The 16,721-nt window shown below is 41.7% G+C and overlaps 1 protein-coding gene across 1 annotated transcript in view; it reads left to right on the top strand.

Moving 5' to 3' along the window:
• Nucleotides 1–16,721, top strand: part of LOC142655659 (uncharacterized) — a 235,042-nt gene that overhangs the window by 95,413 nt on the left and 122,908 nt on the right. The window contains exons 27-34 of the mRNA XM_075830110.1: nucleotides 455–826; nucleotides 935–1,288; nucleotides 2,733–3,083; nucleotides 5,901–6,035; nucleotides 10,309–10,458; nucleotides 12,088–12,204; nucleotides 12,758–12,931; nucleotides 13,738–13,945. Coding sequence (XP_075686225.1) covers nucleotides 455–826; nucleotides 935–1,288; nucleotides 2,733–3,083; nucleotides 5,901–6,035; nucleotides 10,309–10,458; nucleotides 12,088–12,204; nucleotides 12,758–12,931; nucleotides 13,738–13,945 — 1,861 coding nt within the window. The remainder of the gene's footprint in view (nucleotides 1–454; nucleotides 827–934; nucleotides 1,289–2,732; nucleotides 3,084–5,900; nucleotides 6,036–10,308; nucleotides 10,459–12,087; nucleotides 12,205–12,757; nucleotides 12,932–13,737; nucleotides 13,946–16,721) is intronic.

The following is a 16,721-nucleotide window of genomic DNA, read 5'->3' as shown; positions in this document are numbered from 1 at the left end:
AAAAGAATAAATGAATAGTGTATGTGCAAGTGATAATAAGGGTGAAATATAGGGGGCAGTAATGAGTAAAGTGCATAAATAAAGATAAATTAATAATGGGGTGCCAGTGTGTGAAACATGGAGGGATAGTGTGTAGGTCATGAGGCGCAGCGTGTATCAAGACTAGTGGGAGTGGTTATTATTATTTAAAGCACCTGCTCACTCCCCTTCATCAGCGTTTCTGACCTGGCTGTGTCCATTTGTAAGTATGGCCTTTTTCTGTGTTTTTTAGTACTGAAAGTCAAAAGAGGTCCAACACACTACTAGATGTTTGTTTATAAGAAAGTGGCCATTCAGTGTATATATAAAAACTTTTTTTTCAAAGACATGGCGGTCATCAAGTTTACTTCTCTTGTTCATGTAAATGTTTAAAATATTATATGGTACGCCAATTTAGTAATCATGTTTCGTTAAGATTTCAGGTCCTATAAAAGCTACATTCAATGGGTCACTTTTCACTACTGGCTACAAGACTAACATATTTGGACTAGCCTCCTCAGGTGATACATTTGCCCGAGTAAATATCAATACTGAGTGGGGCCTGCACAATACTATTGAGGTAGGATTTAAACATGCCCTACCTCAACTCCAAAGCCTTGGGATAGCCAAAGACAGCAAGATGAGGATTGTGGCAATCAAACAGAGTAAAAATGCAGCTCTTCTCGACGTAACAGTTGGAAAATGTGTCTTCAAAGCCAGTTGCGAAGTACGGACTAATAACAATGGAAGTGTGGCATCAAATCTGAACTGGACCAGTTCAGTCTTAAACTCTTGCAGCTTTCTTGAGGTAATAGAGGAACTTCACTGCATTGAACTGACTTAGCTTTTTACCCTATGGCAAAAGAACAATTCAGTTGCAAGAAGTATATAATAATTTTTCCTTTTTCCCCCCCAGAAATTACATTTACCAAAGAACTTGACTATGAATGGCTCGTTACAGAGAACACATTGTGATTTTGGCCTCTCTATGAGGGTTGACTATGAAGGGAAAGATGTCAAGCTGCAGCTGAAAACAATATGTGATCCTTACACCATGCAGGGGACAGTAAATCATTCGGTACCCTACTTAACCACCCTTGGATTACCAATTGCAAACCACATTGAGTTTTCTGCACTGGCTGGATCATTTGTTGGTGGTTTCATTTTGTTTCATTCTGGGAGTTGCAGAATAAATGCAAAGGCAGACATCAAATCTAATAACAAAACAGAATGGATATTGCAGACAGCAAATGATTGCAAATTGTTGAAGGTAATAATGTCATATTCTTATGTTTTTATTGAAGGGTTTTCCAGCCCCATTACATTTTTTACAAATCGCTGACAATGTTATAAAATAGCAAAAGGATTAATACGGTACTTACCTTACTAATCCCCTGCCGACGCTTCCCTGTTCCCTCCGCTTGTCTTTGTTTACCCGGCTCTGGTGATGACGTATTGTCTTGACATGTGACCGCTGCAGCCAATCTCTTTCCGCGGTGATGACATCACTGGGGGCTACACGGCACTGCTACAGCCAGTGATTGGCTGCAGCAGTCAAGTGTCAAGATAACATGTCATTGCAGGAGCCGGGTAAACGAAGACTGGCGGGGAACCAGGGAAGCGGCAGCAAGGTATCAGCAGGGGTTTGATAAGGTTAGTATTACTCCTTTTGTTGTTTTATACCATTACCAGCTATTGGTAAAAGATTTCATGGGGCTGGAAAAGCCTTTAAATGCCTAACACCTAACTCCACTACATGAGTACACTATGACTGTTAATGTTGAATTAAAGTTATACTCATCATATCCTGAATCAATTCATCATGATGGATATAATATATGTAATGTGGACATTTCCTCACTCTGAAAAAAGATGATTTGTTTTAGATGGCACAATATCACAAAACTCATTCTTCCAAATTACATATATTTCTAAAAGATAATATGTCCAAACACGGTTATACGAAATCTACAATGTGGTGCTCAAGAATCCTTGTGAATTTACAAGGATATGTGATAACATAACCAGACCGTGAGTGCTATGTAATCCAGGAGAATCCAGTGTGCAATGATGTTTCTTGTGGCTCGCAGACTACATCCACCAAGTTCATCATCGTAGACAAATCAAAATCAAGAGGATACCTAGAAGCTTTCTGCATAAACCCAATAATAAAACAGTATGCCACAAACTATATAGCACCCCCTAGTGGCAGTTGCAGGCTGCCAGAATTTTGTTATTTAACTGGGACTGTATATAGGAAGCATTGGATTTGGAGCACTATATCAGAAAATCTTGCTTTTACCCTCCAAGTAATCCTTGAGATGAGTCCCAAACACCAATTAGACAGATTTAATCCTTGAAAATAAGTTGAAGTGAAAGAAGGTGGATCCAACCTTGGTCTTAAAATGTCCTATCTCAGGTTTTTACCCTCATATAATTTTGAAAGCTTTTTAATCTGCCTACTTGTCTTTGGACATTGATCTATATTATTAATGGGGTGATATATCAGAAAGCTCACGCCCACTTCAATCATGACATCATCCAGAATACAAAAGCAATGCCATGCGCCAAAATATAAGCGTGCGAGAGGAGGCAAAACCCAATCCTTCTCATTATTTGTATGTTTTGGCAGCTTGTTACAATTAATAAAGAAAACACATTTATTTTTATGAGTGAGTGAGATTAATATTCTGTGGTTTCGTTTGCTTTGACAGGATCTCAATATCCCGTCTCAGACTCAGATTAATGGCTCTGCTTTAATTAATGGATGTGAAGCAGCGATGCTCTGTGCCCTTACATTAGATGGCAACACATCCCTGCTTCAAATGAGGACAGAGTGCCAGCCAAAACTAAAAGTGGAATTTATATTCAGACATAACCTGTCCATGTTGAAAAAAATCAATGGGGAAAGCAAGCTGTCAATCACTGTTGGCAAACAGACAAATTACAACATTGACATTTTACTAAAGTCTGGAACTTGCTCCATCGAAGTAAAAGGAGATATAAATGCCGACAATAAATTACAATGGAAGATGGTTGCAGAAAACAAGTGCAGAACTATCCAGGTAATGTGAATGAAGTCATAATACAATTGAATTTATTTCTCAGTGGTTTACATGTATGTATTTTTACTTTGCCAGTTGACATTAAGTGAATTAAAGTTATGTGTATTTGGATTTGGGGTAAATTATTTTATTCAATAACATCCTATTTTTTTTAGAGGATTTTTCTATTCGATTCTTAACTGTTAGTCAGTCTTCAAAAGACATTGTAGTGCTCTGTTCACATCGTGGCTTCTTTCTGTAATGCAGTCTTGACAGTTTTGAAAGATAAGAAATATTGGTGTCGCTAATGTGAATAGATCCTAAAAAGTATATATAGAAAAATATCCAGTATATGGTATAGTTTTTTAATTTAAAATTATTTTTTTAAGCGGTTGGAGCTGATCTCCATCCCTTAATAGTTTTAACTTTGGCCTCTATATGACCCCCCCCCCCCTTCCTTTTGACCATTCTCCCTTCTGTATCACTAAAAGGGTTTTCTAATGGACAGGGGTGCCCCACTTAGGATCCAACTACTCGTTGTTAGAAGCTATCGCTCTGGCAGACTTGCGGCATCTATGTATGACATGGACAGCCAATCACTTTAATGGTCGCCATGTTATACTACATTTCCCCTGCAATTTGGCAGGGTGTTAGAAGCTGGAACACAGTAATCTGCTGGTAGCCACGACAACTGCTATCTGAAAGGGGATTGTGTTTGTGAAATCCTTTCTATGCTGGATCCTGTCATATCTATATGGCAGGACCTCTGCTTAGAATATTTTAGAGGGTGGGCGATGTGTCTTAACCTGGACTAAAACTTCACAGCCATAATAACTGCTGTACTGTATATGAGCTCAGAATTTTTCTACAGTGCTATTATTCGAAAAAAATAATAATAATGACATCGTGCTCATTGAACGAAAAGTTAGCATTTAGTATTTTCAATGGGTTCTATGCAGTACTCCTGAGCCAGGCCATGCTGGATGTAGTGTTTGGTTTTAGCTAATATAGGGGATCTTGGACAGTTGACACCCTCCCTACAAAAATGGTTTTATAATGCTATCCGCCCCTAAAGCTGGTACTGTATTTTCCCTAAATCCTGTACAAATATTGCTTAGAAGTAAATGTTTAAGTGATTATTTTAATTTCAGGTTCTAATATTATGTCCATAATGATATACTTTTATACATAATTCATATATAAGATGCAATTAAGCAGTGCAGGTTGCTTGGAATTACTGGAAAATTAATTCTCATTTAATTATAATTTATTATAGTTTGATATATGTTCGATGAACCTGCTTGTAAAGAGTAAATGTCATAAGGTATATTTATGGTGAATGTCAGGACGCAATATCATGATACCGATGTTGGAAGTGCTTGTGTGTAAATGAGGTCATGTAGATTTATGCTCCAAACATTGCCATTAAAATGTCTTTTGAAAAGTGTTGTATGTTCCCCTGGGCAGACATTAAATCCCATAGTTCAGTATAGGTATCTCAGTGATTACAAGATTTTCAAGTAATAGTGACTGGTCACTTGAAATGATCATAGTGTTCACATAAAAGAAAAGATCTGTAAAAGGGAAATATAGCTAAAGCTGGCCAAAGACGTAGAGATTATCAATAGCAATTGAAATGTTTTTTATGTTTGTTAAAGGGAAGGTCCACTTTTGCTGCAAATAGATTTTAATTGTTCCAATGCATCTAAAGTAAAAAATGAAGCAACTTTGCATATAATTTTATCCTAATTAAAAAAAGATCTTCTATCGTTTTGTGTCTAGAGCTCCAATGCAGACCTATGTGTCTCCATGGAAACGTACTACAAACAAAGCCTGTGTAGTCTGATCTTACAGTGTTACTCCCATCCTTCTGCCCTCTTCTTCTGTGGTGGACGGATGGGTGGAAGTATGATTGCAGGACCAGACTACACAGGTCTTGTTTGTAGTCTGTCACCATAAAGTCTGCAAAGGAGCTGTAAAAATTTAATCGATTTTCAGTTTAAAATTATTATAACTCTATAATAATGAGGTATGACAGAGTAGGAACAGTTATTGTTCGTGTTTTCAATATTCTTTTGTTAGTAGTGAAGATTGCAGCGTTCGCTTTGCATTGTCCCACCAGGGCTTAGCAAAGATACGCTATTTCCCACAATATGAATGACAAATATTCCAAATGCAAAATAAAATTAAATTATGGAAATGAAGAGATTTACATTTGAGATTTTTGTGCATCATCTCTGGTGTTCTTTATTAATTTTCGTACTCTGAAATTAAGACATGACTGGAGTTCTTCTTTAAAGAGGACCTGTCAACTTTCCTAATATGTATTTTTTTTGTAAATACTTGTTTTTCCCATGTAATAAAAATTTTGGAGCAGAAAACTCAGCTTTTTTTTCTGTTATTTCTCCTGGAAATGTATAAATATATTGACATATTTATTGTACTGTTTTTTTCTGTTACTCCTCCTGGAAAATTATAAATTTATTGACAACTAGACGTTACCATTTACCTTGTCAATTGTCGCAACTGATTGGACAGTGTCAGAATGTGTAGATACATGGCCATTAACGAGGTGAATGACAACACCTCGTTGTCAATTTATTCATACATTTCAAGGAGGAATAACAGAGGGATGGCACAATCCAGAGCTCTAAGAAAAAGTGCTCCAGAACTGTTATTTAATGGGGAATACAGTTATTTACAAAAAAAATTGACATATCAGGATAAAAAAAAATGAAATGGAAGGTACATTTTAAAATGGTAACATGGATGCTGTGTATTATGGATGTTGGTACATTTTATTTTGAGATGTAATAATATAATTTCTCTGTTCTACAGGACCTTGGAGCACCCATAAAAATAGAAGGTTCCGGATACATTGTAATAAACAAGAAAGCAAATCTAGACTCACAAATGTTGGTGGTGGTTGATGAAAGTACCCTGCAAGGATTACTGATTCTGAAAGCAACAGAGGTATACAAAATTATAAATACAAAATCTATTATAACAAATTGAAGCTTGAGGGCCATACCATTATTATTTCCTACCATGAGAAAATTGACACCTGGGTTTTACTATTCCTCTTGCCAAAAGAGCGTGTAGTTGCACAATCTGACAATGTCACCACTGTCTAGACCAGGGATCTCAAACTCGGCCGGGTAAGTGGGCCTCATATAGAAAAAATGGGAAGTTGACGGGCCGCATTACTTACAAATTTGATACAATACAAAATTATTGTTAATCAATTAGTTATTTGATCTACTATAGCACTATATTACTATTATAATAATGCAAGTTTTAAAATATGAGAGAATTCTCCATGTGCTTACTTCAACAATCCAGTTTTCAAGTTTAAGTGTCGCTACATGCAGTCCGGCGGCTCAGTTGGCAGTGTTTGGCAGACTCACATGTCAAGATTGGGCAGCTCCTTTTTAGATAGTGTCACAATGCCCTCTATAGATACTGCCACAGTGCCCTCTGTAGATAATGGCACAGTGCCCTCTGTAGATAATGCTACACTGCCCTATATAGATACTGCCACAGTGCCCTCTGTAGATAATACCACAGTGCCCTCTGTAGGTAATGCCACAGTGCCCTCTGTATATAATGCCACAGTGCCCTCTATAGATACTGCCACAGTGCCCTCTGTAGATAATGCCACAGCGCCCTCTGTAGATAATGCCACAGTGCCCTCTGTAGATAATGCCACAGTGCCCTCTGTAGATAATGCCACAGTGCCCTATGTAGATACTGCCACAGTGCCAACTGTAGATACTGCCACAGTGCCATCTGTAGATACTGCCACAGTGCCGTCTGTAAATACTGCCGCAGTGCCATCTGTAGATACTGCCACAGTGCCCTCTGTAGATAATGCCACAGTTTCCTCTGTAGATAATGCAACACACCCCTAGATTATCCCACAGTGTCCTCTGTAGATACTGCCACACACCCACTTGTAGATAATGCCACAGTGCCATCTGTAGATGCTGCCACAGTGCCCTCCATAGATGCTGCCACAGTGCCCTCCGTAGATGCTGCCACAGTGCCCTCTGTAGATGCCACAGTGCCCTCCGTAGATGCTGCCACAGTGCCCTCCATAGATGCTGCCACAGTGCCCTCCGCAGATGCTGCCACAGTGCCATCCCCAGGCGCTGCCACAGTGCCCTCTGAAGACACTGCCATATAGCCCTCTGCAGATAATGCCACACTCCCCCCCCCCCCAAGTAGATAGCTCCATTGGGGCTCCCTCTAGGAGTGGAATCCCCAGCCAGAGTGTTGCCGACGCTTTGGCTGAGGATTCCTCTGCTGTTGGAGCCCCTGATGTCACTGTCCATACACAGAGACATCAGGGGATCCTCCTGGACCGGAATGTGATATCAGGGGCAACCCCAGAGCCATGTCCCGGAGCAAAGCACTAGTATAGGCTCTGTGACGGAACTCTGGGGAAGCCACTGACATCAGTTTCCATATCGGGACAGTGATGTCAGTGGCTTGCCCAGAGCTGGAGTCCCAGAGCAGAGCCGCTTCTAGCACTCTACCTGGAATTCCAGATCTGCTCCTGACATCACTGTCCATATATGGACATGGATGTCAGGGGCAATCCCAGAGCGGGAATCCCGGGCAGAGCGCTAGTAGGCTCTTCCTGGGACTCCAGCTGTGCTCCTGACATCACTGGGACTCCTGCTCTGGGGAAGCCCCTGATATCACTGTCGATGTATGGACAGCGATGTCAGAGGCTTCCCCAGAGTCCCGGAGCAGAGCCAATACTAGCACTCTGCCCGGGACTCCAGCTCTGGGGAAGCCCCAGACATCGCTGTCCATATGTGGACAGCAATGTCAGAAGATTCCACGGAGTCCCGGAGCAGAGCCTGTACTAGCGCTCTGCCCGGGATTCCGCTCTGGGGAAGACCCTGACAACACTGTCCACATATGGACAGCGATATCAGGGAATTCCACTGAGTTCCGGAGCAGAGCCGATACTAGCGCTCTGCCTGGGACTCCGCTCTGGGGAAGACCCTGACAACACTGTCCATATATGGACAGCGATGTCAGGGAATTCCACAGAGTCCCAGAGTAGAGCCGATACTAGCGCTCTGCCTGGGACTCCGCTCTGGGGAAGACCCTGACAACACTGTCCATATATGGACAGCAATGTCAGGGAATTCAACAGAGTCCCGGAGCAGAGCCGATACTAGCGCTCTGCCCGGGACTCCGCTCTGGGGGAGACCCTGACAACACTGTCCATATATGGACAGAGATGCCATGGAATTCCACAGAGTCCCAGAGCAGAGCCTGCACTAGCGTCTTTGTGTCCCGCGGGCCGCATATGACAGCCCCAGGGGCCGCATGCGGCCCGCAGGACGCGTGCTTGAGACCCCTGGTCTAGACGGTGTCAGAGTGTGTAGGAACACCCGCCATTGACAATAGGAAGGGAACACCCAGTTTTCAATTTATTCATAAATTTCCAGGAGGAATAAAAGAGTAACGACACAATACACAGTTCTATGAATAGATGCTGCAGAATTGTTATTACATGGGGAATAAAAGTATTTACTAAAGCAGGGGTGGGGAACATCCGTATAAGCCTCGTGGGATCATTTGGTCTGGCCCGGCTCACTCACACCGCGCTGCCGCCGCGTCATTCGCTACTTGGCTATGTCAGCAGCGGTTTGAGTGAGGTCGGTGTGTGCCAGCCCAAGAATGGATCAGTCCGGTCACCTGACCTGAGTCAGTGACGTGAGGTCAGGTGACTGGATGGTACCGGCCCAAGAGTGGACCTCACCCAAACTGCTGCTGACGGAGCCAAGTAGCGAATGACATGAGGTCAGATGACTGGACTGGTCCACTCCTGTCACAGCACCCCCACCCCCCACAAACCTCACTCTGACACCCGCTGCTGCCGTGTTATTCCCTCCTTCGCTCCGTCCGCCCTAGTCACTCACATTTAGGAGCAAGAGAAGGGTGGACGGAGCCAAGTATGGCTGCGGCTGTCCTGGTGAGGTCGGTGCATGCCAGCCCAAGAGTAGACCAGTCCGGTCATCTGACCTGAGTCAGTGACATGAGGTCTGGTGAACGGCTGGTCCACTCCCGGGCCGGCACAGTCCAGTCTCCTGGCCTCATGTCAGTGACGTAAGGTCAGGTGACTGGACTGGTCCACTCCCATCACAGCACGCCCCAACCTCACTCTGAGGTCCAAGTAACTTAAAGGTTTTTTTTTCTCATCAAGGACATTTATGATATATCCACAGGATATGTCAGAAATGTCCTATAGATCCGGGTCCCACCTATGGGACCCGCACCTATCTTTAGAACGGGGTCCCTAAACACTGTTCTACCTCTTTGTGTTGTGGCTGAAGCTTGTGATTTCCGTGACCCTGAAGAAGAAAACACTGAGCTTCGTTGTTTCCATAAGTCCCATAGATCTGAATAGTAGTTATGGAAACAGTGTAGCTCGCATGCTGCGCTGCTTCCATAGCTGCCACTCACTATGATGGGAGTTATGGGAACAGCGCAGCTCAGTAAACTACGCTATTTTCTTCTTCATGGTCAGAAATCAGTAAGAACACGGAGAGGTAGAATGGAGTTTAGGTGGCCCCGTTCTAGAGATAGGTGTGGGTACCAGAGATGGAACCCGCATTTATCTGACATTTATGACATAGCCTGATGTCATATCCTATGATGTTTGACCAATAAAAGAACATATTGATTGAAATTTGGGAGACACGTGCTGCTGTTCAACCATGCTTTTTCTGAGGATATCCTGCGGATATGTCATAAATGTCCCTGATGGGAAAACCCTTTTAAGTAAGTCGGTACAACTGCTGCGAGTTCTTTTCAAAACTTGCCAAAAAGATAACGGACACATCATCATCAATACCGGTGAACATCACATGCCTCACCAAAGAGCGCAGTTCCAGCCAGCACATCAGGGGTGAGTTAGTTAAATGTGTGACCAAATATAGCCGGCAAATTTTTAAGTTGATAAGTTTGTATGGCCCGCGAATGATGTTCTAAATATCCAAATGGCCCTTTTGCAGAAAAAAGGTTCCCCACTCCTGTACTAAAGCATGTCAGGAGAGGGGACCGGTCCTCTTTATGGAAGGTGCTACTAGAAATCCCACTAAAGCAGCACTGTATGCTACTATGCACTATGTTAATATTTACCAAATAAAGTTTTGTGAAAGGAAAACATTGCAGCTCTCATACATCTTTTTCTTTTGGTTCCTTATATTTGTTTATGCAACAGAAAAAACAAGAGTTAGATGCAATTCTCACCCATAATGTCCAGCCTGCAATAACTCTTGGTATACCCACAAGGACCATGGTTGATGTGACAACGGAAAGAAGCAGTGAACTATATAGAAGGTCAATTCACCTTAGTTGGGACAGCAAACAGGTATTTAAAAAAACACAGGTAAAACCAGCAACAAACACACACACACACACACACACACACACACACACACACACACACACAATATGGACAAAAGTATTGGGACACAACTCTTAATCATTGAATTCAGGTGTTTCATTCATTCCCATTGCCACAGGTGTATAAAATCCAGCACCTAGCCTGTACAAACATTTGTGAAAGAATGGGTTGTTCTAAAGAGCTCACTGAATTAGAGTATGGTACTGTAATAGGATGCCACCGATCTAACAAGTCAGTTTGTTGAATTTCTTCCCCCCTAGATAATCCACGATCAATTGTAAGCGGTATCATTGCAAAGTGGAAGCGTTTAGGAACCACAGCAACTCAGCAAGAAAGTGGCAGACCACATAAAGTTACAGAGTGGGGTCGCTGAGTGCTGATTCAATATCTGCAGAGTTTCAAACCTCTGGCATTACTATCCGCACAAAAACTGTGTGGCAGGGGCTTCATGGCATGAGTTTTCATGGTCCAACAGCTGCATGCAAGCCTTACATCACTAAGCACAATGCCAAGCATCAGATGGAGTGATGTAAAGCCGCCGCCACTGGACTCTGGACTCGCATTGGAAACGTGTTCTGTGGAGTGACAAATCACTCTTCTCTATCTGGTAGTGTGATGGATAAGTCTGGGTTTGGTGAATGCCAGGAGATTGTTACGTGTCTGACTTCACTGTGCAAACGGTAAAGTTTGGTGGAGGAGGGATAATGCTATGGGGTTGTTTTTCAGATGTTGGCCTAGGCCCTTTAGCTCCAGGGAGGGGAAATCTTAATGCTTCAGTATACCAAGACATTTTGGACAATGGTAGCTTCCAACTTTGTGGGAACAGTTTAGTGAAAGGCCCTTTTCTGTTCCAGCATGACTGTGCCCCAGTGCACAAAGCAAGGTCCATATACCAAGGTATACATGGTTGGGTGAGTTTGGTTTGGAAGAACTTGACTGGTCTACACAGAGCCCTGACCTCAACTCCATCTAACCACTTTGGGATGAACTAGAATGGAGAATGTGAGCCAGATCCTTTCGACTAACATCAGTGTCTGACCTCAGAAATACTCTTTTGGGTGAATGGGCAAAAATTCCCACAGACACACTCCAAAGTCTTGTAGAGAACCTTCTTAGGAGACTGGAAGCTGTTTTAGCTGCAAGGTGGGTGGGTGGGGGGGGGGGGGACTTCATATTAATGCCTATGGAATTAGAATGGCATGTCCTAATACGTTTGTCCATATAGTGTATATTTTACATTTTTGCTCTGGGGCCTCCTATCCTCTATGTACGCCCCTGAAAGCAGCTCTACGGTAAGAGGACCCCACCAAATAACTCAACATATCTCAGCTTCCTCCACTCAGCTTGAACGGAGTCAGTCTTTACTGCTAAAAATGCACTTGACTGCTAGTATTATGTAGGATTTATTGTTCTTTTTTTTTTTTACCATGTTGGTTAACTTTGTAAAACAATCATGAAAAATTCAATAAAGATGATTGAAACATAAAAACACAGTAAAGCATGAAACATATGTGTATGAAAGCAACAGTAAGTATTGGAAAAATACCTGTTTTTTCACTCATTTTGACTATTTTGTTAAATTTGTAATAACAGATTAGTGAAGAAGTGAACTTTCTTCAGAAGGATGAACACGTATCTTTTAGTTACAAAATAACACATAACCTGGAAACACTAAGAAAGTTACTGCTTGAAGATAAAGTAGAAATTCGGGTAAGTTATTTTATTGCACAGACCATCATCTACCCGACCGACACTAACTACCCTGACGGACTGAATGCATATACTGAAATTTTTAACATTTCAAGTTCTCTACCCTATAGCTGTTTTGTATTTGGGGTCTATATTAGAGATATCTGATATCATATTATTAATAGGTCAAGAGTTCACGTAGTGCGCAGGAGAGTCACTTATCATGTAGCATGGGATTTATTTAATATTTTTTTTCACATATACAATTTATTGTGACTGTAAACAGTTGAGATTTTCCAAAATATTCCTAAAATCACTTTTTCATGACAGTATATGTTCATGTACTGGAAATTTAGTCTAGGTTTTCCCCCAAATTTCCTAAAACTGACCACACTCCAATTACAGATAAATTACCTCTAGCTGCATTTCTCATAAATATGTTATCATCATGAAATTCCCATAATCTATCCCTATTATTTATTTTATGCAACAAGTCAGTGGTTATTATTTATTTAGTCATCCTGCATTTCAATAAAGAAATAGTCGGTATATTGAATTCTCATTTTATTCTTAGGTTGATATGGAACTTGAAGAAAATAGAAATATGAGCCTTGCCACTTACTATGGACCCCACTTCATAAATGCCACAGTGCGAGTAAAGAGCAATGAGACAAGTTGTAACCTCACCACAAGTGTCCAGCACAACTGGTCTTGGTTATTACGCAAAGGAATTTCTGCTTCAATACAGGTAATGTACAGATAGTTTAACATCAATATAATTTTTGAATGTAGCGTATTTGTTCTAATGTCTTCTATTTCTGTATATTTGTCACGCATTGAGGGCAATTCATTATTCTTTCCACATCAGATTTCTGGCATAGAAAAGTCGCAAAGGCCTCAGAAGTCGCAATTTGCAAAAAAAAAAAGGGACTTTTGAGGCATTTGCACTGCTCACGGAAACAGCCAAACAAGCGCTGCTTGGCTGTTTCCGTAACTCCCACAGAACAAAATAAAGAGAACTAGTCCCCGCCTGGAATATGCAGCCAGCGACCGCCTCACTTGGGGGAACGGAAGTCGAGCGACCATCTTTCTCAATATAGGTGCGGGTCCCAGAGCTAGAATATCCTGTGGATATGCCAAAAGGTCTAACTTGGCAATATCCCTTTAACTAAGATGTCGGTCCACCTTTCATACTGTATTAGGTAACCATACAAAGCGGTGTAAAAGGAAAGTCTTTGCAGGATACTTATGGGCATAACTATAGCTGTAGAAGTCATATCATCTTCTTTGGAACACAGAGCATTTGGGGACCCCTTGGCATTTTATGTGGGTTTTCCTTTGAGCAGAAGATCTGAAATATGACTTTAATATTCATCCCTTAATTCTGGTACTTGGTCATTTTGGTCAAATTTGCTAATTTGCTTTGCAGTAATGAAAACGCTGGCCCATGTGTGACAGGAGTAGAAAGAAAGGGAATTCTTCAAGCATTAGCCAACTTTTTGAATCATGAGGCACCATCATAAAACTAATGAAATAACTGATATTTTTCTTTAGAGTTCACTGGATATACAAGCAGTGGATGGCAAGCAGGAAGTGTCTTTGGAGGCCACAACAACGCAGAATGTCTTTATGTGCACTGTGTCTTCTCTATCTGCAGCAAAGAACAACAAGATCATCTTCAAAAGTGCCCACAACATCAACTCTTTTCTGAAATATGGATATTCGAAAGTGATCCATGTGACAGGCATATTGGCAAAAGAAGGTGTGTAGGTTAATTGAAGAATAGCAGCACTCTGATTAAAGAGAAACACAAAAACAGTTGTGAGATGTGATCATTGTCCGGAAACAGAAAAACATGACTGCCTTCTTCCAAAAACAGCACTAAACATGTCCGTAGGCTGTGTGTGGTATTGCAGCTCAGCCCCATTTTCTTAAATGGAGCTGAGATGCAATACCAGGCACAACCCATGTACATGTGGAGCGCTGTTTCTAGAAGAAAGCTGCCATGTTGTTTTTTGTTTTCTTTTAATCCTGGACAACAACCCCTTTTACTTTGCTAGTTTATCTGATCTCTATAGAAAAAATTGTAGGAGGGAGTGTTGGATTAAAGGGGATTTCCCACTATAGTAAGTAATGGCATATGATGGTGATCAGTCAGTGGGGGTATCCTATTGATATCTCACTTTACTTGAAGCGGCAGGCCCGCTGTGCAGAAGGGAAGCCGACAGAACCACGGTTCCCTTCATTCTCTGGTGGGGTTGAGAGAAGTTGGAAACCAACTGAATATAATGTTTTATATACATATATCCCAAGTATACCATAACATCAGATGATAAGACCCCTTTAATGGAGGTGCACATGTAATGTGTTAAATATACAGAATAATTTGTGTAATTGTCTGTTAATGATGAACCCACAGTGGTTAATTCATTTTCATGTTCTCTTCATATAAATCTTGCTATTGCTTTGGATGGGGGTGTACAAAGTGGTAAGGGGGCCTTATGACAAAGATTTAAATGGGACCCCTTACTGGTGCTGGTTAACACTACCTCACCTATAACCATCTGGGACAGAAGTTAGTTCTTCCATCTCCTTTCCATGATCATTTGGTTAATTCTCCACCCCCTTATACATAGTACTTGTGGAGTGGGGATCCCTGCAAAGGTTCCCAGACACCACTGCAATAAGGGATGCAGCCAATCTGGTCTAGACCCTCTTTCCTCATCTCCATGGTATTCCTCTTTGGTGAGTATTCCCTTGGCTGTGGGCCCTCCAGGTAGTTAGAAACAGAAATATTTCTGGTTTTATGTAACTAAAGATTAGTCATTGTATAATAAAAATGTATACAACTTTTTAAAATACTTTGTATCTACACTAAATGGCCACTTGATTTGAAAAACCCATCTAGTAGCGCTTTGAACCTCCTTTGGCCTTCAGTACTGCAGGAATTCGTCATGACATAAATTCCACTAGTTGTTGAAATTGTTCTGCAGTAATATTGGCCCCTGCGGACAGGATAGCTTCTCGCAGTGACTGCTAAAGTGTCCTGCCATAAGGTAAACAACGGCTATTAAGGGATGAACTTGGTCTGCCATGATGCTTAGGTAAGCCCTATTGTTCAAATGCCCCCATCCACAGGCATCAGAGGACCCAGGGTGGGCCAAGAAAACATTCCAGACAACATTACACCAACTCCACCAGCCTGAACTGTTGACACCTTACAGGAAGTGTTGATTGACTCATGCTGCTCCCGCCAAATTCTGACCATCACATCTTCATGGTGCAACAGAAATCTGGATTCATCTGACCAGGCGATGTTTTTCCAGTGCTCAATAATACAATTTTTTGTGCTCTTTAGCCCACTGTTTCCCTTTTAGAGGTTATTCACATAAACGACTTAATCGGCCGTGTGCCGGATATTTTTTAAGGGCTGTCACACGGCTGCATTAAAATCAATGTACTTCCATGGGGGCTATACACACGGCCGTTGTTTTAACGGACCGTGTAAATGGCCTGTGAAAAAAATAGTCTTATTTTTGCTTGTTTTCACTGATCTCTCCATTGACTCAAGTCTAAGAGGGATCTGTGAAATCGGGTCCCGCACAGATGCAAATCGGCTGTGGAAACCGGCAGTTTTAGACGACCGATTTGACACATTTGTATGAATAAGGTCTTACACCAATTCAATTGAATTTGAAATGATCATCTGCTGTTATATCCCCTTCCACACTAAGGAATAACCAGATCGATTCTTGACATCCTCTTCTGACCCCTTTTGTCGACGAGTTGTTGGCGTCCACAGGATGTTCTTTCGTTAGATGTTTGATCCATGCTCACACTATTCTTGGTTCACTCTTGACACCATTGCACGAGAAAGCCCCACAAGGGTCGCAGTTTTTTAAATACTGGCCTTGGCTAGTCTAGCACTGATGACCATGCCTCCTTTAAAGTCGCTCAGATGGCTCAAAGTTTCCCATTCTAATGGATTCACACTGAAACTGATACACGGAAAACGTGCTCAATTGATTTTATGCTGCACTCCAGGGTCTAATTTCCTTACAGGAATCTCCAGGCCTGAAAGGGCAGGTGTCTCTAATAAAATTGCAATTCAGTGTAAAATCATCACTGACACGGTTTCTGAACCGTTTTAGTTCTGCAGTCTGCATAATGCCGTTCACTGTGAAATCCACCAGTCGAGCTGATTGACGGCTCCATATCCAGTGTCTCCTGTAATCGCCTGAACGCTGATCTACGCTGAATTCTTGTCAAATCAAAATTTGCAGCAGCTATAATTTTGAAGAAAATTAATGTGTAATATTTTGGCAGCATTATACTATCCTTTAAGAAACAGTTTTGATTGATAACATTCAGTTGTTCTAATGATTTTTAAATGGGTGATGGTAGAGGCCTCCTCAAGTCCCCAGGAGGTGGTGGGTCCAGGGCAATTGTTCCATTATCCCTCCCTATACTCTGGTTCTGGTTGTCAGCTTCTAGTTGTAAACAAGAAAGTTTTCCTTCACTGACTACAAACAGAGCTT

The sequence above is a fragment of the Rhinoderma darwinii genome, chromosome 6 (genome assembly GCF_050947455.1).
Source record: "Rhinoderma darwinii isolate aRhiDar2 chromosome 6, aRhiDar2.hap1, whole genome shotgun sequence".
Taxonomy (NCBI): Eukaryota; Metazoa; Chordata; class Amphibia; order Anura; family Rhinodermatidae; genus Rhinoderma; species Rhinoderma darwinii.
The sequence above is the reverse complement of the archived record's forward strand: the minus strand, read 5'-3'. Positions and strand labels throughout refer to the sequence as shown.